Below are 24,890 nucleotides of genomic sequence, written 5' to 3' on the forward strand. Positions count from 1 at the left end.
CTGTGGGGCCTGGGCCTGGCTCTGAGGGGTCTGCAGAGGTAGGTGTGCACCCTGGGGACAGAACCTGGTCAACCTGATCATGGAGCAGCCCTGGAAAGGCAGGTGCTGCAGGGAGGGGGAGTGGCTGGCTGGAGAGGGTGGGGAGACCCCGGGGCTGAAACAAGGGTCTCGGCATCAGGAGAGCAGCCCCTAGGGGCTGGGAGCCCTGAGCCCTGGGGGTGGGGAGTGTTAGAACCTGCAGGGGCTGGAATGGGGGTTGCCCGGACCCTTGCGCTGGGCAGACTCAGCCTCCCCCGCTCACCCACCTCCGTCCGGAGCAGGCAAGGCCTCAGGAGCTGCCAGGCCTGAAGAGCAGCCGCCCAGCCGGGCTCTGAGAGCTGCTGGCGGGGGAGCTGGGCCCCACTCTGTCCTTGTGCATCCCTGCTGCCCGCTGCACCCGCCCCTCCTCAGCCTGAGCTGGCCTGCTCTGGGTGGGCTGGGGCTGGAGGCCTTCAGCTCTGCGGATGGGGGAGGCGGGGGCAGCCCCCCCAGGCACGGAGCTGGCCAGGCCTCCTCTCCGGAGGCGGTGGGAGAATGGAGCCTGAGGCTGCAGTGCGGGGGTGTGCTGAGGGCTTCTGGGGCGATAATTGGGCAGCGATTAAGTGTTCCCGGAGCAGCGGCTGCGGCCCGTCACCTGTCACAGCGGCCTCCTGAGTGCAGCCCCTGTGCAGCACCCCCCACGCCCACAGCAAGCCAGGCAGAGGGGCCACCGAGGGCCAGGGTTCGAGGCCAGCCCACCTGCCAGGCTGCCCTGAGACCTGCTCTCCTACCACAGAGGGGATGTCCACCTCCAGGCTCCCGCCCCAGCCACCCCACGGCTCGGGGGCCACAGGGCCTCTGTAGACTGAGGGCTGACCAGCCACCCCCTACTGGTCACTCAGGTGCTGGCTCTGGCACCCCTGCCACACACAGGTGTGCACACACACACGCACACGCGAGCACACAGGTGCACACGTGCAGTCCCTGCCTGGCTGGCTCACCGCAGGCCTCTCCTAACCAGGGCCGGCAGACGTGGTCGGAGGCTCGTGGCCCCACTCGGGCGGCGGTGACCAGCCCCGCTCACACACACAAACACCCTACTGCCTCCCGCCCCGGGATTCCTGTTCTGGCAGTGGCTGGCCCACTCCCCACCCTGCTCCCTCTCTGCTCACCCACTTGCCTTTAATTAGAAATGCCAGGAGTGTGATTCGGGGGGAGTTTCTGCCAGGGAGACATTCCTCCTGGACAAGGGTGAAAGCTTAGAGCGGGAAAGGAGGTGGCAGCTCGGCTCTGAGGGGTGCTCCCAGGACAGCAGGGGGCTCCGGGGGTGCCTAGAGGAGGGACTGCAGCGTGGGTGCCAGTGTGCCCTCGCGCATGTGAGCAAGACGCTGGGGGCGGGTGGGCCTGGCATGAGGGGGTAGGTGTGGACAGGGATGACTGGATGGGGGGAGGGTGTGCTGGTGGGAGGTATGAGTGTCTGTGTGGGGGAGGGGTGAGTGTGCAGGGTGTGTGTGAGGGCGCTGGCCGCAGGGAAGGCGTCTGGACAGGCAGTGGTGCGTGGCTGCGGGCAGTGTGTGCCACCTGTGCCCGCAGAACTGCAGAGGACCTGGGACCACAGCCATCTGTCACGGGCATCCAGGGAGATGTCCCTTCCCCACACTGTTGCCAGGGAGGCAGAAGGGACCTCCCTCCGGAGGGAATCTCAGCTTCCGGAGCCCCATTCCTTATATGGTGCTTTGCTTCTCTGCCTCCAACCGCGTCAGGCTGCCAGCACCCTCCCCCCACCCCCCACCTCCATCCTCCTAGAAGTCTTGGAGCTTCTGAACAGTTCTGGTTGTGCCCTGGGGGTTCAGGGGCCACACCCTGCAGTGGGAGGCAGGACCTCTCTGTCTCCCTCACCTCCGGCCCCCTGAAAGCAGCCTCCAGGTGTCCCTGGAGGCACCAAGTGAAGAAGTCCTGGCCTCAGCAAAGACCTGGGAGTGGGTGACAGGCAGTCATGCCCAGCTACTGCCAGCCAGGCACACACACACCCACTCCATGGCCGGGGAGCTGGGGGAGCCAAGCCCTGGGCGCATGTCCCTCACACAGGGCGCAGGGCCAGCCCCAGGCCTGGATTCAGGGGCCCCTGGGCAGGGACAGAGGGATCAGGCCACGTCGGGGACTCACACCTGACACCTGGGAGTGTATGTCTGCACAAGAACATGCCTCAAGGTTCTCAGATCAAGGGAAGAGGGTCCGAGTGCCGCGGTGGCGGCCAGGTCTCACCTGTGGCTGAACGTTCTGCAGACCTGGGCTGGGCAAGGTCAAGGCCTGCGCCGGTGGCCTAGGGGCGCAACGTCCAGCACTCCCTCCCACCCCCCCCCCCCCACCCCCAGCCCCCCCCTCAGGAAGGAGGTGGCAGTCACAGGAGGAGCAAGCCAGGAGGGGCCCGGGAGAGGGGCTTCCTCCTTACCTCCGGGTGGGGGCCCACGGGGCACTCACCTGGCCTCTCTGCCTCTCGCTGACTGAGGGGGCGTCGCGGTCCGTGCCCAGCTCCATCCCTGGGTCTCCGCGGGCTGAATGGGTCGGGGAGGGGGCGGCGCAAGCGAGCGCATTAGTCACCCCGGGCCGCCGAGTGTGCAGGGGGTGGGTCCTCCCTCCGCCGGGAGCGCGCGTGGGCGCGGGAAGGCGGGTCGGCAAGCTGGGGGCGCGGGCGGGGAGCCGGCGCCCGGGCCAATCGGAGCCGAGGCTCGGCGACGGGGCCGCCCACGGGCCGCGCTGGCGGCATAAAGAGCCGGCGGCCGAGCCCCAGCGCAGAGCTCGGGCGCTGAGTCCTCCCGCTCTGTAGCCGCTACCGCCGCCGCCGCCGCCGCCGCGACCAACCGGGACCGGCCGCTCCTCCGCGGGACCCGCCCGCCGCGCCTCGCAGCTCCGCGCAGCTTCGCAGCTCCGCGCAGCCGGCCCCCAGCAGCCCCTCGCCGTCCCCAAGAGGACTTTGCAGCCTCCCTCTCCCGCCTATCCGAGCGAGCCCCGCCGCAACCTGCGAGCTGATGGAGTTGGACCACAGGACGACCGGCGGCCTCCACGCCTACCCCGGGCCCCGCGGCGGGCCGGCCGCCAAGCCCAACGTGATCTTGCAGATCGGTAAGTGCCGCGCGGAGATGCTGGAGCACGTGCGGAGGACCCACCGGCACCTGCTCGCTGAAGTGTCCAAGCAGGTGGAGCGCGAGCTGAAGGGGCTGCACCGGTCCGTGGGCAAGCTGGAGAGCAACCTGGACGGGTACGTGCCCACCGGCGACTCGCAGCGCTGGAAGAAGTCCATCAAGGCCTGCCTGAGCCGCTGCCAGGAGACCATCGCCAACCTGGAGCGCTGGGTCAAGCGGGAGATGCACGTGTGGCGGGAGGTCTTCTACCGGCTGGAGCGGTGGGCCGACCGCCTGGAGTCCGGGGGCGGCAAGTACCCGGTGGGCAGCGACCCAGCACGCCACACCGTCTCCGTGGGCGTCGGGGGTCCCGAGAGCTACGGCCAGGAGGCGGACAACTATGATTACACTGTCAGCCCCTACGCCATCACCTCCCCGCCGGCCGCCGGCCAGCTGCCCGGGCAGGAGGAGGTGGAAGCCCAGCAGTACCCGCCCTGGGAGCCGGGGGAGGACGGGCAGCTGAGCCCCGGCGTGGACACGCAGGTCTTTGAGGACCCGCGGGAGTTCCTCAGCCACCTGGAGGACTACCTGCGCCAGGTGGGCGGCTCCGAGGAGTACTGGCTGTCTCAGATCCAGAACCACATGAACGGGCCGGCCAAGAAATGGTGGGAGTTCAAGCAGGGCTCGGTGAAGAACTGGGTGGAGTTCAAGAAGGAGTTTCTGCAGTACAGCGAGGGCACGCTGTCCCGGGAGGCCATCCAGCGGGAGCTGGACCTGCCGCAGAAGCAGGGCGAGCCGCTCGACCAGTTCCTGTGGCGCAAGCGGGACCTGTACCAGACGCTGCATGTGGACGCCGAGGAGGAGGAGATCATCCAGTACGTGGTGGGCACCCTGCAGCCCAAGCTCAAGCGTTTCCTAAGGCCCCCGCTGCCCAAGACCCTGGAGCAGCTCATCCAGAAGGGCATGGAGGTGCAGGACGGCCTGGAGCGGGCGGCCGAGCCCACCGGCCCCCACCCGCCCGCTGAGGAAGAGGCCGAGGCCCTCACACCCGCCCTCACCAACGAGTCCGTAGCCAGCGACCGGACTCAGCCCGAGTAGAGGGTGCCAGGCCCCGCCTGCCCGCCCGTGGCCCTCGCCCGCCAGGACTTTAGAGTGGGCCCGCCCCTGCAGGGGAGCCCTTAGTGCAGCTGAACACTCACCTCAGCCTCCTAGCCTGACTCCAACAGACACACGTGACCCAGATGCGGGCAGTGTCCCCCAGACAGCCAAGGGGCTCCCCTTCCTCGCAGACCCAGCCTTCACCCTCCCTGCGTCTGTCTTCCCCAGTGGTGGACTGGCCTGAGTCAGCAATCCCGCCCTCCATGCTCTCAGGCCATGACAGTTTCCTCATCCTGCTCAATGCCTGGGCCCTCTGGGCACTCAAGAAACTCAGTGTCCAGATGGCACGGGCCGGCGTGCACCCAACTCAAGGAACACCCCAGAGCAGAAGCTCGGGGGCCACCAGTGTCCCCGGAGCCTGGGCTTCAGGGAAGCTACTTCTCCTGGCAGTCGCCGTGACCGGCTGGCACCCCTGCTGCCTCCCGGGGCAGCTGGCCAGCCTCGGGCAGTGTGGCTCCCTCCCCCTGGAGGAGAGCCCAAGCTCAAGACACAGCAGCAGCAGCAGCCGCAGTGGCAGCAACAGACCTGGCAACCCGGTGCCTCCTGGCCCCTCAGGTGAGCCCCTGCCCCTTGGCACCACCGCCAGGGGGCACCATAGGGCTGGGAGGGCCCTGGGTGAAGCCCACCCCCCCAGTCGAGCCCACGGAGGCTCAGAGCCCCTGGCATCCCCATAAATCAGGTGCGGAGGGGAGACCCCAGGGGTCAGGGAAGGGGCTGGAGTGGGGGGCAGGGCTGGGGGAGGTCGCTGACCCAGCTCTCACAGGGCCCTGTGTGTTCTCTCCCCGCAGCACCAGTGACTCACGCCAGCCTGGAGAGGGACAGAGCCCCGTGCAATGACTCACCCATGGCAGGCGGCAGGTCCCCTGGGGCCTGAGTCCTCCAGCCCGGCTGAGGCAGCAGCCGGCCTCTGGAGCCAGGAGAGTGATGACAGGTACACAGGGGACCCCGCCCCCGGCTGTCCTCACCAGGGGCCCCCCAGCTCCCCCCAGCCCCTGGCCCCAGGCCCCCAGTCCTCTGGGCCAGCTGAGAAAGAGCCCCCCAGGACCCCAAGGGCTTGCTCTCTGAGAGGGCAGCCCTGCCCCGCCCCGCCCTGCCCTGGCGGTCCCTGAGTCCCTGACCACCCGTGTCTTCCTTCCTTTCAGGTCTCCAGGCTCCCGCGGAGCCTTTGCTGCTGTGCCCGGCACTGTCCCTTCTCCTCTCCCCCTACAAGCTGCCTGCACGAGAGGAGAGGCCTGAAACCAGAGGAGGGGGCCCAGCAGAGAGCTGGTGGTGAAGAGGGGCCAGCGTGAGGGCCAGGGCCTGCCGCTATGCCCGCCCCGCTGGCTGCCCACTGCCCGCTCGCCCCCAGGGCCGCCGCCCTCCCGGGCCTGGCCTGGCTCCCACCTCGGAGCCCCTGCCCGCTGCGCGGCCATCCTCTGCCACCAGAGCTTCCGCCACGGCCGCCCCTGCCCGGTGGCCCCAGGCCCAGCCCCAGGAGGCCCGGAAGCCTTTGCCCCTGGGGCTCACTCAGGCTCCCTGCCAGGCCCTGCTGCAGCCTGGCCCGGACCCCCACTGCCCCAGCCACCAACACCCTGGTGCTGGCCGGCCACCTGTGTCTGCAGCCCAAGCAGGCCTGGTTGGGGGCTCCCAAACTCAGGAGACCAGCTCCCGCAGGAAACTCTGCCGGCCCCTCCGTCCTTCGTCATGCCAGCGCCGCCCCCTGCCCCAGATTTTATTTTTGCATATAAGCCATAACCTGCTCTCCTGGCGCAGGCTACGGGGAGGCCCCAAGGTCCTCAGTGGGATGTGGTCAAGTCCCCGCCCACCGTGGATCAAGCCTCAAATGTCAGGCCAGGCTATGTCCACCCTGCCACCTCACTTGAAGACAGACGCTTTTTCTAAGACTTTGTTAATAAAACATTGAAACTTACTGGCTTGTGTGTGCTGCTGTTTTTCTGCTGGCTGGAGGGGGCCTGCAAAGGGAGGCCGCTCAGGGTGGCGGGACCCTGGAACCCAGGGGTAGGGCTGACCATCTCAGAACACCAGAGCCACTGCTGTTCATGCTGAGTGGACGACCAGGTGTGGGACGCGCTGGGGGAGGGGGCTGGTGGGGGTGCCAGGCACGCGTCTGCTGCCAGGACTATGCCAGCCCAGAGGCCTGTGGGCCCAGAGGGGATTCTCAGGGTCTGGACCCATGAGAGTTGGGAAAGGTCCCTGCTGCGAGAAGACCCTGGTGAGCCCTGGCTGCAGGGTCTCAAGCTTGGTCTTCCTGAGCCTCATGTTGCTCGGTTACTCAGGCGTGTCCGACTCTGCGACCCTATGGGCTGCAGCACACTGGGCTCCCCTGTCGTTTGCTATCTCCCAAGGTGGTGATGCTCTAGCCATCTCATCCTCTGCCGCCTCCTTCTCCTGCCCTCAATCTTTCCCAGTGTCAGGGTCTTTTCCAGTGAGTCAGCTCTTCACATCAAAGGTTTGGAGACCTTTGAGGATTGGGCAAAGGATTGGAGATTCAGCTTCAGCATCAGTCTTTCCAGCAAATACTGGAAAGTGAAGAGCCTCACATTCCTCGTCTGCAGACAGAGAGGCCATCACTAAAACCATTGTGGGCTCGAGACCTTAGACAGGAGATGGTCCACACTGTGCACGTAAGCCGTTAATACACCTGCCTTCCTGGAGGACGCCAGGTCCTTACAAGAGACGGGCAGGTGGCCTGTGGGTGCGGGGGCTCGGACCCTTCCACCAGGCAGTGTGGAGTGAGAAGCAGGCCTGGGGAGGTGGACACGGAGGGATTTGTATCGAGGAATCAGCTCACCAGCTGGTAGGACGGCAGGGCCAGCCCCGAGTCTGCAGGGCAGGGGGCTCCTTGGGCGTGGGACGTCTCCTTTGGTGAAGGCTTAGCTCTGCTCTTCAGGTCTTTCAACTGATGGACCCCGGCCCACCCAGATTATCTCCCTTGATCTTTACTTCCAGTAGTCCGATACAGAATGTCTGTCACACTCAGACCCTCAGCACCTCTCGTGGGTGAGGGTCTGACGGGACGCCTGGTACAGGCGTTCAGGTACAGGTGTACAGGTGCGCCCTGGCCAGGCTGGGGGTAAAAGCCCCCTCCCAGCCTCCCAGCTGCTGTGGTCGTCGGCAGGCCCTTGTGGCCTGCTGGGGCCGGCCCTGCCCTCAGAAGGGGCTGCTCTGCTGGGTGGGGTTGGGGGCTGGGCGCTGCTGCCCCTGCTGAGAGGACGGGGCCCACGGGGATGCAGGGGGCACCCAGGAAGGCCGGAAGCACACAGGAGCAGCGAGAACCACCCGCTGCCAGGAACGCCATCACCATGCACGCAGAACCAAGCGGGCGCCCGGTGTGACGCCCTCGGTGAAGGCCGCCTCTTCCCTGTTCTCCTTTATTCCTTTCAAACGCTGACAAGAATGGGGAAGGAAATCGGCAGGAACAGGGGGCTGGGCACCATGGTGATACCTGAGAGTCTGTCATTTCTCCGGGAGACCTACTCCTGCTTGCATCAAAAGCTGGGTGTTCTGGGCGCTTTTTCCTTTTAATATGAATTTCCTGTCTGTAATTGGATGATTGTAGAACAGGCAAGCTGAACACTCGCAGTAATCTGAGATGCAGCTCTGTGTCTTTGTGTCCCAAGAAAAGAGGCGGGAGGGTGGAGTGGAGTGGGCTGGCGCCGGCAGGGGAGCCGGACCTCCAGCCGCCCTGGAGAATCCCCCAGCCCAGGCCCCCGGACAGGGTGCTCCCTGCCCCCGCCCCGGCCATCCCACCCATCCAGACCCCTCAGCCCCTGGTCTCATCTCCTCCCTCCCGGGCAGGGAAGCTGGAGTTGGGAGGGCTGCCTCAGGGGCCCACCCTGCACGCCCAGCTTGGTGGGGTCTTCTGAGCTGGGTGGGCTGGGGCTCAAGTCCCAGGGCCTCTCTTTCTATAAAATCGAATCTACCTGCAGAGCTGATGTGAGGATGTGAGGGCAGGGTGCCGGCCAGGGTAGGCTCAGAACGTTTGGTGTGGCTGCCCCCAGGCCCAGCCAAGCTAGATCCCCAGGCCTGTGCCCCTGATGGGCTTTCATGGGCCAGCAGGATAGGTGTTGTTGCCTGTGACTTTGCTGGCTGCCCAGGGGTGTCACAGACTCTCCGTGCCCTGAGGTGGCGGGGTGCACAGCCAATAGCTCATCCACCTGAGAATTCCAGAGGGCCACCTCACTGCAGGGGGCCGGGGGGGACAGTGACTCTGGGTCCAAGGTGTGAAGTATGCTCCAGGCTTCCCCTGATCCGAGGCTTGGGGGTGCAGGGACCCACCCTGGACTCCCTGTCTTCCAGGCCTACCTCCTGGAAGATGCTCAGAGTAATGACTTTCTTGACGGGATGCTCCTGACCTTGAGATCCAAGCTGGTTTGGCCACTAGGGCTGCTGCTATGAAGCCTGCTCCTCTTCCTGCTGAGGGTCAGAGGACTGTCCACGGAGGACAGTGTGCTTTCTGGCCCTCCTGTCCCCTCCCCTTGGCCACTCATGACTCCTGCTTCTGACCAGTCGCTGCCCCCCGGCCCTAGCTGCCCACTGGCCCAAATTATGAGACTCCTCTCATGCCTCTTCCCCTTTTCTGGTTTCCCACCAGTGAGGGGCCCCCGCAGACCTGTCAGACGGCCTAGGGGCTCTCCCATGCTGCCTGCCGAGCGCCCAGCCGGTGCCCCCTTCTGCAGCAGCTGGGATGGGAGGAATACATCCGCCTGTTTCCTCCAGGAAGGAGGCTGGGCAGCCTAGCACCCAGCCCTCTGTGCCAGGGGGCAGCAGCTGCGGGGGCTCCTCTGGCTATCCACCCACACTCCTCTCTGGGATGGCCTCTCCGCAGGTGGGGAAACTGAGGCCCAGCAGAAGCCAGGGTCCGCAGTTTCTCCCAACGGCCTCCTCCGCAGCTCTGCCAGCCCGGATCAGGCAGCCAGGGCCCCTGCTCTGGGCCCCTCCGCTGGGTCCCCCTGCCCTCTGTCACCCTGAACCAGCATCACACTGTCCGTCCACTAGCCGTCCTGTCTTCACCACTCCGCACCCCTGCAGAGGATCCCAGAGCCCCAGGGCTGCCCCCAGGCCACCTCAGGAGCCCCAGGAGAGCAATGTGGGCTGCGGCGGGAGATGGAGCCAGACCCCAGGGCTGTGGAGTAGCCGGCGGGGCGGCCTTTCTGAAAGTGGGAAGCCGTGGGCAGGGCACGGGTGCCCTCTCCCAGCCCCCCACACTGGCTGGCCAGTCTTGCTCTTCTCTCTGCACCCATGTGTCCATCTGGAGTTGCATCTCCGGGCCTTGCAGCCTCACGACAATCCTGTCTCCGCGGGGACCCCAGGAAAGGCCTGGACCACACCGGGCTCTGCCCACCCACGGCAGCTCTCCCGGGCAAGCTGGCTGGGGCTCTGTGTCTCCTTTGCAGAGAACGAGTCATCCTGCCACCTTCTGGCATCCTGGATGACCTGTCCCTGAGCGGCAACCCCCGCCCCTCCCCGGGAGGCCAGAGTGCCTTCCCCGCTAACTTTGTTGCATGCTCAGTTAGCGCGACCTGGCGTCCTCCAGGCTAGAAGGCTAGTTTTCCTTCTTCTACTTGTTTTGCTTCTTCCTGGAATTTCAAATAGCTTCTCTCATTCCGTTTACCATCACCACATACATGCATTCCCCCAGAGGTGCCGCTGCATGAGACACTGGGGCCTGCGTTTGCATTTGGTTTGCGTTGTTCTAGAACCCCTCCCTGAGTAAAATGGTCTGGAAAGAATAAAATCACTACCGGGAAGGCCCTGAGCCCCAGTCTTTAAGCGTCTCTGCAGCTTCTGGGTGAAGTCCCGATTCCAGGCCAGCCTCCAGGGCCCCATGGTGGAAGGTGATGCCCACTCCCCAGCCCCATTTTCACAGCTGCTCCCAACCTCCACGCCCACTCCTCTCTGCCGCGCTCCCTCCAGCCCTCTGGCCCCTCCCAACCCTGCTGGGCTCTGTCCTTCCAGAATCCCTGAGAAGCAGACCTCCTCCACCTTCCCTCGCTGAGGCCCCCGCCTGCTGGGCTCTCATTAGCTGTTTCCTCCCACCTGGCTCTGCGGCAGGGTGCATTCTCCCGCTGACCTCTCCTTGAAGGAGCCTGGGACCTTGGGCTTGGCAGCGCCTCAGGCACCTCCAAGCACAGCCTCCTCAGCTCAACCCCAGAGAGGGTCAGGGCTGCGTGGTGCCCTTCAGTGAGGCCCTCCCCATGTCCTGGCTGAGCCCCAGGCTTGGCTTTGACCCGAGGAAGGAGCACGGGGGCAGCTGGGACTCAGCCAGAAAGGGGGCACGTGGAGCACGCCGGCTCAGGTTCCGGGTGCCCACAGGAAGTCTGCAAGGAGCATGCCAGGCCCAGCTCGGGGCGCTCACAGGAACCCCGCACGGAGCACACCAGACCCAGGCTCTGAGTGCCCGTGGGGCTGGAGTCTGGCTTAGAGGCTGTTCCCCAAATGCAGAGGCTTCCTGAGGAGGAAGTGAGCCCCCACCCGAGGATCACCAAACAGCTCTGACCCGTGGCCTTGGAGGCCCCTCTGACACCACCCTTGCCCGCCTTTCCGACTGTCCCACTGGGAGCTGTGAAGCAGCTCACAGTGCCCCCATCTCCATCCCTTCTGCAGGAAACTGTCACTTTCTGCCAAACCCTTATGCACCCTCTAAAGGCCTGCTCTTGTCGTCCTCTTGCAGAGACCCTCCTCCCCCACACCTTGATATCAGCTTGGCTCCTCCCCATCCCTCCTGGCCCCGGCAGTCGTTGCCTGAGCACGGAGGTCCCCATACCGCCCTGCACCCGCTCCTCGCTCGTGGGCATGCCAAGGGTCCACCGCCTTGGCAGCCCTGGTCTGGCTCCTGTGCCGGCTCGTCTGGCTTCTCCTGTGCCAGGAGTCTGGGCTGCGAAGGAGGCTATTTTTAGTCTCTGTTATCCCTGTAATTATCTTGTCTCTGTTTTGCCCTGGTGCTCAGTACATTTCTGCTGGAAAATGTTAGTCTGTGTCTCTGCACTCAGGAGAAACGGGATCGAGGGCGCCTGCCCGCAGGGAGGGCGTTGGCCGGGTGGTCAGAGACCCTCTGCCACATTGTTCTGTCCACTGTGGGAGGTGTTGGCTAGGGGGGCCTAGCCGGAAGTTTTGATGCCTCCTGGTAAAGGAGACTGGGCATCCCAGACTATGAGCCCCCGGTCCATCTTCAGTCTCAGAAACAGCCTGGGGAGGGAGGGCCACTGGACCCAGCGAGGATCCCCGCCTGGCCTCGGGGGGCATGAACACCGCTCTCCTCTGACCCCTAGTGAAGCAAGCTACGCCTCCTGGCGGCCCGTCCCTGGTGGGAAGGAAACCCGTGTTCCTGCCGGGACTCTGCCCTGGGTTTGCTCCTTTCAGCTCGTCCAGGAAAACCCCTTGCCGTGTGGGCTTCCCCACCAAGAACAGATGGGCTGTGGGCGCCTGCGCTGCAGGCTGGACCAGGAGTCCACGTCCTTCCTCAGGCTTGAGGTAGACGTCTCAGAAGGACGCTTCTCAGATGGAGCGGGGTGGGGGAGGCCAGGGACACGCCTCCGGGGATCTGGGGCCCAGACGCACCTGGGACTCCAGTTCATGACCCCCAGATCTGACTCCTGAGGTTGTCTGGCGCCCCTGGCACCCTCCTTGTCTCCCTTGGCCGGTCTTCAAGGCCCTTCCGGCGCCCCTCCACACCCCCCACCCGTGCAGCCCACACCAGAGGCTGATGCGCTACCTTGCCCTCTGCCTGGCCACCCCCTCTCACAGCTGCTCCCTGCAGACCCAATCCTCCCCTCCTCTGCAGGCTGCCTCCTGGGCGGCCGCCTCCCGATGCTCACCCCGATGCTCATCCAGGGGCGCCCGAGCTTAAGTCACCCCGAGGAGCCACCCGCACCTCAGCCCTGCTCCAGTCCTGGCCCTCTGCTGGACAGCAGAATCCCCCTTCCCCAGGACGCTCCTCCCACACACCGGGCCTGGCCACCCCCATGACAGACTCAGGGACGCTGCGTGGGCCTGTCCTCTGCTGGCAGAGCCGTTCTGCGGCCAGCACTGGCCAGTGCGTTTGTGTGAGGGATGGGCAGCGGTGCCTTCAGCCCAGGGCTGGTCCGCCCCTCAAGGTTACTTCTCCCTGAATGCTCATTTTTGTAAGTTGTTGTTCTTGATCTAGTGTTTCTCTGCATTGCCACTCTCTCCCCTCCCTCACCATCTATGTGTTGCTATGGGAACAAGGCTGTGGTACCCACAGCATCCTTGATGGATGGGTTTCAGGGGCACCTCTGTGTGTGTGTGTGTGTGTGTGTGTGTGTGTGTGTGTGTGTGTGTGTGATATGGTGGGTGACGCTTGAGAGAGGCCCCTGGGGTTTCAAGATCAGGATGGGAGGTCCAGGGAGGGAGAGGGGTTGTCAGAAACCACCTTCTTCTGATCTTCTTCCAGTCTCTGATCTTCTTCTTCCAGTCTCCCCACCAAGGGCACCCCACTGTTGCTGCCATTCTCCCTTTCCCCCCGATCCCCTTCTGGATGTCACCGCCCTGGTCCTGGCTGACGTCAGCCTGGCCCTCACTGTCTGGGAAGGCCACGGCAGCCCTCACCCTGTGCCCACGCCCTTGCAGAGGTCCCTCCCTGCTCACCTCACCTTGGGCCTTGGGGTGGGTGGCGTTGGCTGATTCAGCCCTTTCCCTTTCTCGTCCTTGCGATGGTGCTGGCCCTGTGTTCCCTGCAGTACACAAGGTGACCGCAGTTGCAGGCCACGGTCACGGTCAAGTTCAGTGCCCAGTGCTGAGATGCTCATGGACTCACTCAGAACCTGTCCTCGGGGGCCCCTTGGCTCCCCTCCTCCCTCCTGGCATCCCACGGCAGCCCTGGGGGCGGGGGCCGGGGCGAGGCGGGGAACTTTTGTCAAATTGCCAGCAGCCTCCAGGCTGACTTGGGACACAGGCCACTGGATGCAGGGGAAGTGAGGGGGAGGGGCTCCCAGCCAGGATGGGGAGGCGGGAGGCACCTGCTGCGGGGGGTGCCCTGCAGCACTGACAGCAGCCCCCACCCGTCAGGCAGCCTCCCGCCCACCTGGGAGCTCTGTGCCTGGAGTCCCGATGCTGTGTGGGTGGGAGAGGGAAGCCGGCGGTGGGGGGCGGCCTGCCTCCCTGCGCCCTGCACCGTGGGCCAGCAGGCAGGTGATGGGGCGAGGGTGCAGGCCTCGGGGCCGGTGGGGTTGGGACGAGGATGCAGAGCCAGGCAGTGGCCAGGGCAAGGACGTGCCTCCCCGTCCACCCTCAGCCACGTTCCCCCACGGCTCTGCACACCGACAAGGGGCAGTCCCAATTGCATCTGCCTGGAGGCTGGAATACACCCCACACCAAGTATTTTGGTTATATTGGGTTAAATAAAATGTAAATAAAATGAATCAATCTCTTTATTTTTTGTGTGTGAGATTACTAGAAAGTTTTCAGTCCTATTTTCGGCCCTCTCTGTCTCCGTTGCTTGGTGCTGTCCGCCTTGCCCAGAGCCCGCGGGATGAGGGCCACCACTGGCGCTGAGCTTCCCTCCAAAGAGGGGGGTGGGTGAGGAGCAGGCCACTCAGGGAGGCCTCAGGGCCGTGGGGGTGCCTTGTGAGCAGTCTCAGTGGTGGTGCCCTTCCGGAGCACCTGAGATCACCCCGGGGCCTGCCTGCAGCCAGGCCATGCCCTCTCCTGGCTCCCAGCGCCTGAGGCCAGCTCCACGCTGCCCAGCAGAGGCATCCCTCCCAGACCCTGATGGGGTTTGGGGCTGGAGGGGAGACTGGTGCCCAGTGGGTGCCCTCCTGCCCTCTGGATTCTGGCTGGCCTCCCTGGTGGCCCCTCCCCACTCAGGGCTCCGCTCTCCCAGAGGTCCGTTTCCCCACCCTGGGGGGCTCCCAGCCATGGGGAGGGGTTTCTGGCCCCCAAACATCCAGGGGCTCTTGTCATGAGATTTCAGCCCCAGAGCCTGGGTTCAAGACTCAGGTCCTGAGGCTCGTGAGGCTGGCCCCACAGAAGGGCAGAAGGGCAGCATTTGGGAGGTGGGCTGCCCCTACCCTCCACAGGGAGGAAACCCTACGACCCCATGCCTCTGGCCTGGGCCCTCTGATGGACAGTCCCGGTCGGCCTCTCTCCTGGGGCCCCTCTTGCCCCAGGCCTCCTCCCGGAGGGCCAGGAGGGGAGCCTGTAGCTTCGGCATGGATGATGACCCCTTGGTCCAACAGGAGGGATCCAACTGGAAGACTGGGTCCTGGCAGGGGTCTCTGGGCCCAGCCCACACAGGGGACCCTTGCTCATGGCCTCCTCCACCCGGGGCCTTGGACTCCAGGGCTGCTGTGGGGGCTCTGCCTGCTGTCCTGTGGGGTACTTCCTGGTCCAGACGTCTGCCTCCAAAATGCCAGCTGTTCAGAGAACCTGGCCTTGGCTACCATGTCCCTGTGCCCAGGGCCCTGCCCCGCCCTCCCTCTGCAGGGACTGGAGAGAGTGGCCCTCTGTCCCGGGTGGCTCTGTCTTCCCTTGAACTGGAGCTGCTTATGATTCAGTGTTTGTAGGAGACTACCATCACGCGGAGGGCCCCTGTCCTGGGATGGCACGGGACTCCTGCTGCGTCTCTGTGTCAGTCCATCTCAGATGGTCTTCCCCCCCATTTCTGTGCATTCCCTGGATTTACCTCTGAACTGGTCGAAACACTTTCCTGGGTCCCTCCTTGGCGAGGGAAACAATGACGCTGACGTGTGCATTTCACTGTTGGGCCAAGGTCTGTGGCCAGTGGGTGCCCTCCTGCCCTCTGGATTCCGACTGGCCTCCCTGGTGGCCAGAGAACCGAGGCTGTGTGCCCTCTGCCCTACCCGGGCACCCTGTTTACCGGGGAGCAGCACCCAGTTAGTGAGCCACAGGGCCAGCCATGGCGACCCCAGCAGCCAGCTTTAGAGCAGAAACCTGAAGGTGCTCTCTCCAGTGGGCCGGGGTCCAGGTGGACGCCCCCCTTCTCCATCTGACGCCTGCTTACGCCTTGCTTTTCCTCTCCCCAGCTTGGCCTGAATGCTGCCTTTTCCTATGAGGCTTCTGTCGGCTGGCCTGTGTGGGGACCCGCTGGGACCTACAGATGGAAGTGGGGAGGCAAGAACAGGGTGGCCCTCTGGTCAGTCCTCAGGGTGGGCGCCCTCAGCCAGCAGCACGACCGCAGGTAAGCGGGCTCTGTGGGCTGTAGCCAATTCGGCCTGTCCCAGGACTGGAAGGCTGGCTGCACCGGCAGGCGGTGGTGGGGCCGGGGGACGGGCTGTCCTGGGCTGTTTGACAGCTAGACCCAGAGCTTCTCAAGACAGAGTCCCTGCTTCATTGTGCTGGGCGGGGCTGGTGGGAGCACCCCAGCACCTGGCCTGTGCTGGGTACTCATTTGACGTTTATCAAGCGAAGGGAGGGAGGGAGACAGCAGCGGATGAGGGGAAAGCCTTCTCCAGAACCAACCTCATTCTGGCCAGGTGGCTCCCCTGCACAGACCTTGCCTCATCCTCCTGGCCGAGGGCTGGGGCTTGGCACAGTTCCTGTGAGGCCCCAGGCACCCATGCCCCAGGGCTCTGTCCAGGGCTCTGCTCGGAGCCCTGCGACCTGGGCTCAGCCTGCTTCTTCCTCGTCCCAAACGCCACCCTCCGGGACCTGTTCCCCATTTATACAACCAAGGACAGGGGCTGTGTCTTGGCCAGCTCCTCCCTCCCTCCCTCTCCGCTGCGAAACCTGGCATGGCTCGGGGCTGTGCTCCTCTTCAGGCTTCTTTTTTATTTCTATCTCTGGCATTTCGGGGCCCCGGCTGTCCCAGGACTCAGTTAATCTTCATCACGCTTGTATGTGGCAGGTGCTATGTTACAGGTGGGGAAACAGAGGCCCAGGCTGGCTCAGTGATCTGCCCAAGGCAACACAGAGCACCGCGGGGCTTGGACCAGGGGGGCCCGTGGCACCGGCCCCCGTCAGGCTGGCCACAGGAGGAGCAGCCTGGGCCTGGGGCCACCAGCCGTGAGCGCCTTGCTGTCCCTGCTTCCCTGTCCCATGCCCCTTCCCGGCACCCACCGGAGTGTCCCTGGTCCCTGCCAGCCCAGCCTCTCCTCCCAGCTCCACTCCTGCCCTTGGGCACCTGGAGGAGAGTCAGGAAGAAAGCGGTGGGAAGGAGGGAGACAGCGGGAGGTGCGTGGGGTGGGAAGGTGCTTCTGCTTGGGGGGCTCTGAGGAGACAGACGCAGGAGCAGCTGGGGCTGGTGCCGGCAGGAGCCAAGCAGGAGGGAGCCTGCTAGGGGCACAGCCTGAGAGGTGACAAGGTCCGGGAGTCTGGCGGGGCCCCTGGACACTTTGTGTTCTCTGCTGGCCTCGGCCGCATGGATGCCCAGAGGGACCTCGGAGCGGAAGCAAGGGGGCCTGGAAGCTCCTGTCTGGTCTGACCTCGGCCTCGCCTCCTGCTGGCTGGCCTCCCCCATCCGGCTGGCCCATGTGACCTTCCTCAAACCCAAGCCCCCTCCTGCTGCCACTTGGGCCACGTGGCCCCAAGGCGCCTCCTTGCAGACACCTCCTCCCACCTCTGGACTGGCCTTTGGCCCTCTCTCACTTGCCCTGAGACTTACGGGTTCCTAGCGGCTGGGACATCTCTTCTTTGCTCCATGTCTGGCAAACTCCTATCTATGCATCAAGCCCCAGCTCCTACACCCCTTCCTCTGCAAGGCCTGACCTGAATACCCCAGGCAGAAATGGACTGTTACCACTGGGCACCTGTCTTTTTGAATGGCTGTCTGTTTATGAGTCTGCCTCCCTACCAGGCTATGAGCCCCTAGGGGCACAGACTGCCTTGTTTTTGTTCAGTCCCTCAGTCATGCCCGACTGCGACCCCATGGCCTGCAGCGCGCCAGGCTCCCCTGCCCTTCGCCGTCTCCTGGAGTCTGCTCACGTCCACTGAGTCTGCGATGCCATCCAGCTGTCTTGCCCACATCTTTCTCGTCCCTTCTCAAGCCAATGGGGGACAGTACATTCCGGGTGCTCGGTTATCATATGCTGAATAGAGGAATGAGTCAGATGGAGACAGCCTGTCATGGGGAGGGGGGCGTGGGCTGCACAGGATTCAGAAGAGTCCGTGCCGTTCCATCCTGTCTTCCCACCAAGACAGGCTCCAGCTGAAACTCGAGTTCTGTGCAGCCTCCACCATCCTGCCTGGCCCCAGGCCCTTCCCCATGTGACCGTGGGCAGCCGGGAGCCACGGAATCACGCCGGGCAGTGTGAGCCTCAGGCAGAGCTGGCCCCTGGAGAGGGGTGCCCCGTGGGCCCCCAGGCGCCCGGCCCCTGCGCTCCACAGCAGTCGTCTCGAGGTCTACCTGCCTGACTCCAGGTTTTCTGGCTCTGGGCCCGACAGGTGCACACCCAGGGGTCGGAGCCGGGTCCAGGGAGCGCCGCACAGGGCAAGTGGAAGCCCCTTCTGCCCCCGCACCCTTCAGTCTGCCTTTGCCCCTCCTCTGGCCTGCCGCCACACAGGGAGGGGTGGCCCAGGGGGGAGCTGCTTTCCCAGGGACAGTCGGGCCACCCCAGCTTCACTCTCACAGGGGTGCCAATGCCTCCCGCCTGGGTCACTCACAAGTGCTTGAACTCGGGCCGTCATGGGGGCCCTGTCCCCTCCTCAGCCTACTTGTCCCACTGCCGCCGTGTCCATCCCTGGATTCTGCCAGTGCAGCCTGCGTGCTACCTACCCCCTCTGCCCCGAGCCCCGCCGCCCAGCAGCTTTCACCGCCCCCCATCTAGCCCCACCCTCTGCCTCCGCCCTCTGGCCACTCCATAGCCCCTTTCACACCATTTCCCAAGAGCACCCAGGGTCCTCCGTCCCTCTGCTGCCTGCCCCGGGAAGCCCTCCCAGGCTGCACCAGCCCTGTGGCTTGCCCATACCTCTGGATCCTTCATCCCTGGTCCCCACACCAGAGCACACTGGCAAATAAGCCCTTGTTACCCTGTAATGTCTGACCCTAATGGTGATGGATCCGGCCCCCTCCACCCCAAGGTCCCTGAGCCTCCATTGCCCACCCCTCAATCTCTGCATCCCAGCACTCCCCCTCCCCCTGGGACCCCTCTCTACAGGCTGGTCGGAGGCATGGGGCAGAGCTGCCTGGGGGAGGGCAGGTGTGGCCTTCTCCCCGGCCTGGAGCAGGAGGGGGCCCTTCCGAAGGGATGGCTGGGCAGGGGCCACTTCCTAACTCTCCTCCAGAAAGGGCTGTGCTGCTTCTGTCCCAGTGACCCCTGTGCTCAGCATTAAGGCTGCCCCCTCTTCATGGGGAACCCCAGCTCTGATCCAGCCCCTGGGGACCTTGCTTTGTCCTAGAAGGGGCTGTCCCCACCCCGACCTGCCATCGCGCCCAGAGCTTTGAAGCAGAGGCTTCGGTGTCCACGTATTATTTGGGCCCTGAGCTCAGCCTCTCCCCTAGCGGCCTTGTCACTATGGAAATGGTACCAGCCTCCAGGAGCCCCCAGGATGGAGGCGCTGATTCAGATCTGGGGTCACTGAGGACCATGTGTCCTCCAGGGTCAGTCCCCCCAGTGCAGTCGGGGGCTCAGCCCTACCCCATGGGGCCTGAGGGCTATCAGGGTCCTTACAAGCCCCCCGTGACACATCCCCAGGGCCCGTTCTGGTACTTCGTCCAGTAGCAAATGGTTCTGATGAAAGTCTGAAGTGTTCGCAGGGACAGCGAGACCCCTGTGTGTCCTTCCAGCCCCAGAGCCTGGGCTGGGCTCCGTCAGGGTCATCTGTCTCCCCAAATAAACACAGAGGTCAGAGGCCCCGCAGGCCCTGGTTGGGAGCAGTGGGCATGAGTGGAGAGAGGGGACAGAGGACATGGCCCACCCCAGGCCTGCGGCCCTCCGCTCTCAGGGAGCTGCGTACTGGGGGCTGCTCCGACAGCCCAGCTCTCTGGGTCGGGAGACTGGCCCACAGATCGAGGTCTGGGGCCAGCTGCACACATCTCCCTCCTCTCCCCGCAAGCCTGGGGCCCACCTCTCCAGGGTGCTGTTGGCTGGGGGACACATGGTAGAAACCCCCAAGTGACTGCCCTGTGGGGTTACCCCTGAGTTCCTCAGGGCCCTTGCAGGTGCCTGCAGGGCTCCAAGGGCCCGGCTCACTCTTCCCTCTGCTCTTATTCACGTCCCATCTCCCCCAGCCTTGAGCCACCTGCAGGCCCGCCCAGCCCAGCGTTCTGCCCGTGGGTGGGCTGGGCACGCGGCTCTGAGCTTCCCTCATCCCCAGGAATTGGAGCCACGCTGCTGGGCAGCGACTCCCTCCAAAGCCTCCCCGATGCCCCCTGGAAGCCTGCGACGCCCTCTCTGAGCGGGCAGAGGGCCCCCGGGGGAGCGAGCCCCTGAGGCTGTCGCAGCAGGTCCTGTTGCAGAGCTGCCCTGTCCTGGGGTGCGGGGCGGGGACGGGGCTTCCTCCAGTCTTCGGACCTCTGAAGGGGCTGGGGACACAGGCAGGGGGAACAGGCTGCTCCCAGAGGCCCCAGCCACACCCGGGAGGCGGCAGTTGGTGTGGCCACACCCTCAGCTGCCCTCCTGGTGTGACTGGTGGAGACGCCACTAGTCTTGCGCGGGGGCCCGAGCCAGGCCTGGACGGGTTCCTGCTCTCTTGGGGGCTGAGAGCCAAGGCAGAGGGTTGGGGAGGCGAGGGAGGGACCGCACGTTCTGGAAGGACCCAGCGAGCCCAAACCCATGGAATGAATGCAGTGGGGCAGCACCCAATGCTGGCAATGGGGACGGCGCCCAGTCCTGTCTGCGGCCAGTGGGAGAGGGCACAGGGCTCCAGGAAGAGGAACCCGGGGGTGGCAGGGCCTGTCCTGGGGCGGCCACTGTCTCTAGGACTTGTCCACGTCTGGACCAGGTCCTCCTGGCCCCCAGAGAAGCAGACTCAGGGCCGTGGAAGCCCCCTAACTGCCGCTGACAGCGGTTGGAGGACGGAATTCTTAGGTGGGGTGGCTGTTGGGAAAGAAGGAGCCGTGGCTTTGGGGACCCCGGGACAGGACTGGACTCACAGTGGGCTCTCTCAGGAGGTACCCACCCCCACGCCAGCCCTACCCGTCCCCTTTGGGGCTCCCAGCATTGCCGGGTCCCCCACCGCTTGCTGTCCTTTGGGCTCTTTTGCTCAGAGAGTGACGCCAGCCTGCCAGCAGGGGCGATGCCAGCAGTGACCCCACGTTGGCTGTCCTTGGTGGGCTCTCCAGACCTCTGGATAACCTGGAAGCCCTGTACGCACTGTTCCTGCCCGGGGCCCCTGGGTCCTGTAGTCATGTGGCCGGGCTCTGCCCCCACCCTGTGAATTCATAAAGTCCTCAAGCCCTTAGAGAACACGCTCCTCACCGCTCTGCCAGCCACCAGCAGGCGGAGGTCCAGACCACGTGGACCCAGGCTGCCCTGCAGGGTCCTGAGTGACCGTGGGCACTGCCTCTGTCCCTCAGACGTCCACAGGGTGGGCAGCGAGTTTGTCCCCAACCAGAACGGTTGGTGTCCTGTCCCCTCCAACCTCTCGCCCACACTAGCCCCTTCCCAGCCAGCCCCCATCGAGGCCTGAGCCCTGAGTCCTCCGTCATGTTCTCAGGGTGCTCTGAGAGGTCAAGCCTCTGGACCCACAGAGCTGGCCAGAGCCCTCGTGCCAACTCCCTCCTCTGGTGGTAGTGTCCACTGACTTGTATTTTTCCTTTATTCTTAAACCTCATGTCATCTTTGGTTTTAAATAAGCACTCTTTTTTTTTTTTTTTTTAATAAGGGTAATCATTCTCATTGCAGACAAGTCGGAATTTGAAAAGAGTACAGGAAAAACACCCAAACCCCAGCACCCAGAGGTAATGGTTAATTTTAAATTAGAATCATATGGCTCTTTCATTGCATGTGGGACCCTGAGCAATTTCCCGCGTCATTAAATCGTCTTCAGAAAGATGATTTTTAATCACTGCCCGCCCTTCCTGTGTTTTTGAACATGTGTGGCTATTTTAACTGGGAGAAGATTCCTTGAGTAGAGAATTTGCTGTGCATTTCTCATTCGTTCCATTGATTAAACTCCCAGCAATGGGGTCCTCTGTGTGCTCCTGGGGGTCTTAGCAGAGACTCCCCTCTCGGGGGCTGTCAGCAATGTTTTGGGTGATCTCTGCCTGTGACTATCAGCTTCTGGAGGCGATTCCATTGGCTGCCAGGAGCTCATGTCTGAGCCCAGGGTGGAGCCCTCCCTGCACCTGACCCTGCGTGTCTGGGGAGGCTCTTCCCTTCTAGGAACCTAAAGCTTCAGGGAGGCAGATGGAAGGCAGATCCTAATGGGCGGGAAAGGGAGGCCCAGGCTCGGAGATGGGAGGGGAGTGGGGAACACAGGGCAGGGGGCAGGAGCGCCCCAGGCAGCAGTGCCCTTGTGCCAAGGTGGGTGGCACTGCAGTGGTGGGGCCAGGAACTGAAGGGAAGGCCTTTGCGGCCCTCTGGTGGAGGGCGCTGGGGGCCCGCAGTGGATCAGGCGGCAAGAGGGGGGTGATCCTGCCCCTTGGCCAAATTGTCCTTTCTGGGGCCAGTCACCCTGGGCCCTCTAGCTTTACCTCCGTGGGTGCCCTGTGCCATTTGCCGACTTTGGTCTGGTCTTTCCTCCCCAGGAGGCCTCCAGACGCTCTCCCACTGTCACTTCCAACAGCCTGGTCCCAGGACCGCCCCAGGTATGGAAGGGACCACAGTGACCTTTCCATCCTCCGTGAGAGTGGTTTGGGGGGCCAGCTTGCAGATGAGGGGTTCAACCACCTGGAGAAAACTGTCTCCTCTAAACAGAGCAACAGCTCCCCCAACCCAGCCAAAGCCAGTAGCCGCTGTGCTGGTCAGGAGGGTCTTTGTGCAGCAAGCGCTTCTGCAGGGGAGGGGGGCTGCGGGGGACCACTAAGGGCCGCAGGAGAGCAGCGACTGCTGGGCCACCGGGAGGTGGTCCTGAGGGGGACGGCTGGGGAGGGGGGACAGCAGGGGAGGGGGACAGCAGGGGAGGGGGACAGCAGGGGAGGGGGGACAGCAGGGGAGGGGGGACAGCAGGGGAGGGGGGACAGCACGGGAGAGGGGACAGCAGGGGAGGGGGACAGCAGGGGAGGGGGGACAGCAGGGGAGGGGCACAGGGCCCGGCCCGTGGGGCTCAGGGGAGTGACCCGTGAGGGGATGGGGCCAGGAAGGTCTGGACTGGAAGGGCTGCTCAGGTGAGGTTCGGGGCGGGGGGCTGGGATGGAGGGTGGGCTGGAGCGGGGAGAGGTGGGAGGTGGAGGAGACCCTGAGGCTGGCAGGAGGAGGTCCTGAGCCACAGGCTGGGTGCGGCAAACTGCAGGCCCTGAGAACTGGGATGGCCCGCGCCCATTCCGGGGGCTGGGTGAGGGGTCGGGGGCTGGACGCCAAGCGTTCTGCTGGGAGTCTGGCTGCAGCCCCCATCTTTGTGACCAGGGAGGGGGTTGGGTCGTGGACTGGGAAAACACTGAGCCTCTCCCACACTCGCCTCTGCTGCAGGGACCGAGCTGGTGGGAGGCTGGGGAGATGCTGTGACGGGAGAGGGGCCAGGGGGCCAGAGCTGGAGGTCAGGCCATGAATAGTGGAGGGGGTCAGGGCGTGCATGAGGGCTGGGTGCCTGGGGACAGAGGAGCCAGGGACAGTTTTGGGGAGTACTTAGGAATGAGGCTGGAGGCGAAGGGAGCAGGAGCCCTGGCGGAATGCTGGTCACAGAGGCCCTGCCTCCCAGGGAGGGGCTGCACCATCCAAGGAAGATCGCCTGCCCACTCTGTAGCCGCTGCGGGTCCAGGTCAGTGGGGGCCCGGCGGGGCCTCCAGGAGGCCACAAGCCAAGGTGGCAGCCTGTGGTTAGAGACGGAGGCTCGTCAGAAACGCAGATTCTGCTGTCCCAGTGCCTACAGGCTCCTGCTGCCTTGCACGCTGGACACCGCTGGAAGTACAGGCGGGGATGGAGTCCCCAGGTGCCCCGGGTTGGCACTGCCTCCCAGAGCATGTGGCCTGCCCACCTAGGCCCAGAGAAGGGGGTCACGGTCTGGCGGTGGCTAGGCTGGGCACAGTGGACCCCAGGAGAGTCCCGCTGAGCTCCTGTGGCCTGTCCTCACGGCCCCGAAAGCCTGGCTGCCCCTGTGGGGGCCACACCTGTGCTGTGCATGTAAGGACGGTGGGCAAGGTGGTCCCTGCCATGTGGACTCTGCACTTGAATCACAGAGCCTTTGGGGTGGGGAGCCTGTGGTAGGCTGGGGCCCAGGGGCCCTGGAGAACTGGTAGTGTCGGGGGGAACCTCAAATGTTGGCCCAGGTTAGGAACCAGCCCCTCCTCTTCCCCAGGTCCTGTGGAGGCCTCGGAGCTGCTGACGGGGCGTGGGGGGCCTGGCCTGGGCTGGAGTAGCTGACAGAGGAGGGGCTGGCTGCGCTGGGCCCTGCTCCTGCAGGTGTGAGAGAGGCTGCCCTCTGCCCTCCCAGGACCCATCCTCCTGGAGCACGGCGCGCCATGGTAGCTGCACCCAGCGATAGCTTCCACCGCCCCTCCTGGCGGTCCAACCGCCTCTCGCCTGAGGCGCAAGAGCTGGACATAGGTGAGCAGGGCTGAGCGGGACCTCGGGAGGCCTGCTGAGCTGTCCCTCCGGGCCTTGGTTCCTGTCACCACAGCCAAGTGTCAGCCCCACACACACCCGCCCCTCTGGGGTTCCCTCCTGACACTGTGTAGGTGAGCAGCAGACAGAAACTTCTGGAAGGGCTTCGGCAGTCTACCAGGGGCCAGAGCCAGCCCGTGGAGCCTCACCCAGCACCTTACTCTCCCCGTCCCCCGAGGCTGCCCGGGCTCTGTGCTGCCCTTCCTGGGGTCCTGGGGTCTCGCGCCTTCGAGGGAGGCACAGGGTGGAGTCACCCCTCGCTGTCGCCCATCAGGGTCTAGGGACGCAGTGCTGGCCTGAGAACCAAATGAACACAGTGGTTTTGTGTTAGTTCAGGGTTCCGGTGCCTGGTGGGCACAGATCCTCAGTAAGCGTTCAGTGAGCGAGTCAGCGAGTGAGCTGATGGGCGGGCGGCGGGCAGCTTCCCAGTGCTGGTCAGAGCCAGCAGTACACCACCGCCCCCCACGACAGGCACACTCGCTGAGATGGGCCCCGGCTGTGGGCGGCAGCTGGGGGCTTCTCAGAGCAGGCTGGGGAAGATGGGGGCCTGCAGAAGGCAGGGGACGCGGGCACCGCGGGGCCCACGCTGTGCATGACCACCTGACCCGGGCACCCGACCTGTTTCATTCCCCATGAACACTGGCTTTGCAGCCTTCTGGTTTTTTTCTGATGGAAGAAGTATTGATTATCTGTGAAAGTGTGGGCCATTTGGAAACCAGTCCTCACCGCTATCACTAAGCCTTCTTCTGATCATGAGAAAGGACTCTTGTCTCTGAGAGGTCTGAACATGCTTTTTATTTGCACTTGAGAAGAGTTGCTAGATCACCTTTCAAAGAGGACAAATTGCCGCCTCCCCCACCCCTGCAGCAGGACGGTGGCATCTCTCTCCACACTCTGGTTGTCTTTGTCTTGATAACCAGAAAGACCCTCTTCCCTGGTTTCAGTCTGCAGTCCTTTCATCACTGGTGAGGGGCTG

At 64.4% G+C, this 24,890-nt stretch overlaps 1 protein-coding gene across 1 annotated transcript; it reads left to right on the top strand.

The window, feature by feature from the left end:
* The first annotated feature begins 2,812 nt into the window (after positions 1–2,812).
* On the top strand, positions 2,813–6,207 carry ARC (activity regulated cytoskeleton associated protein). The gene is made up of 3 exons (XM_004023576.6): positions 2,813–4,853; positions 5,087–5,229; positions 5,441–6,207. Exon 1 carries the CDS (start codon positions 3,048–3,050, stop codon positions 4,236–4,238), a length of 1,191 nt encoding a protein of 396 aa, XP_004023625.3. The 5' UTR covers positions 2,813–3,047; the 3' UTR covers positions 4,239–4,853; positions 5,087–5,229; positions 5,441–6,207.
* The last annotated feature ends 18,683 nt before the right edge of the window (positions 6,208–24,890 follow it).

The sequence above is a fragment of the Ovis aries genome, chromosome 9, assembly GCF_016772045.2.
Source record: "Ovis aries strain OAR_USU_Benz2616 breed Rambouillet chromosome 9, ARS-UI_Ramb_v3.0, whole genome shotgun sequence".
Classification (NCBI taxonomy): domain Eukaryota; kingdom Metazoa; phylum Chordata; class Mammalia; order Artiodactyla; family Bovidae; genus Ovis; species Ovis aries.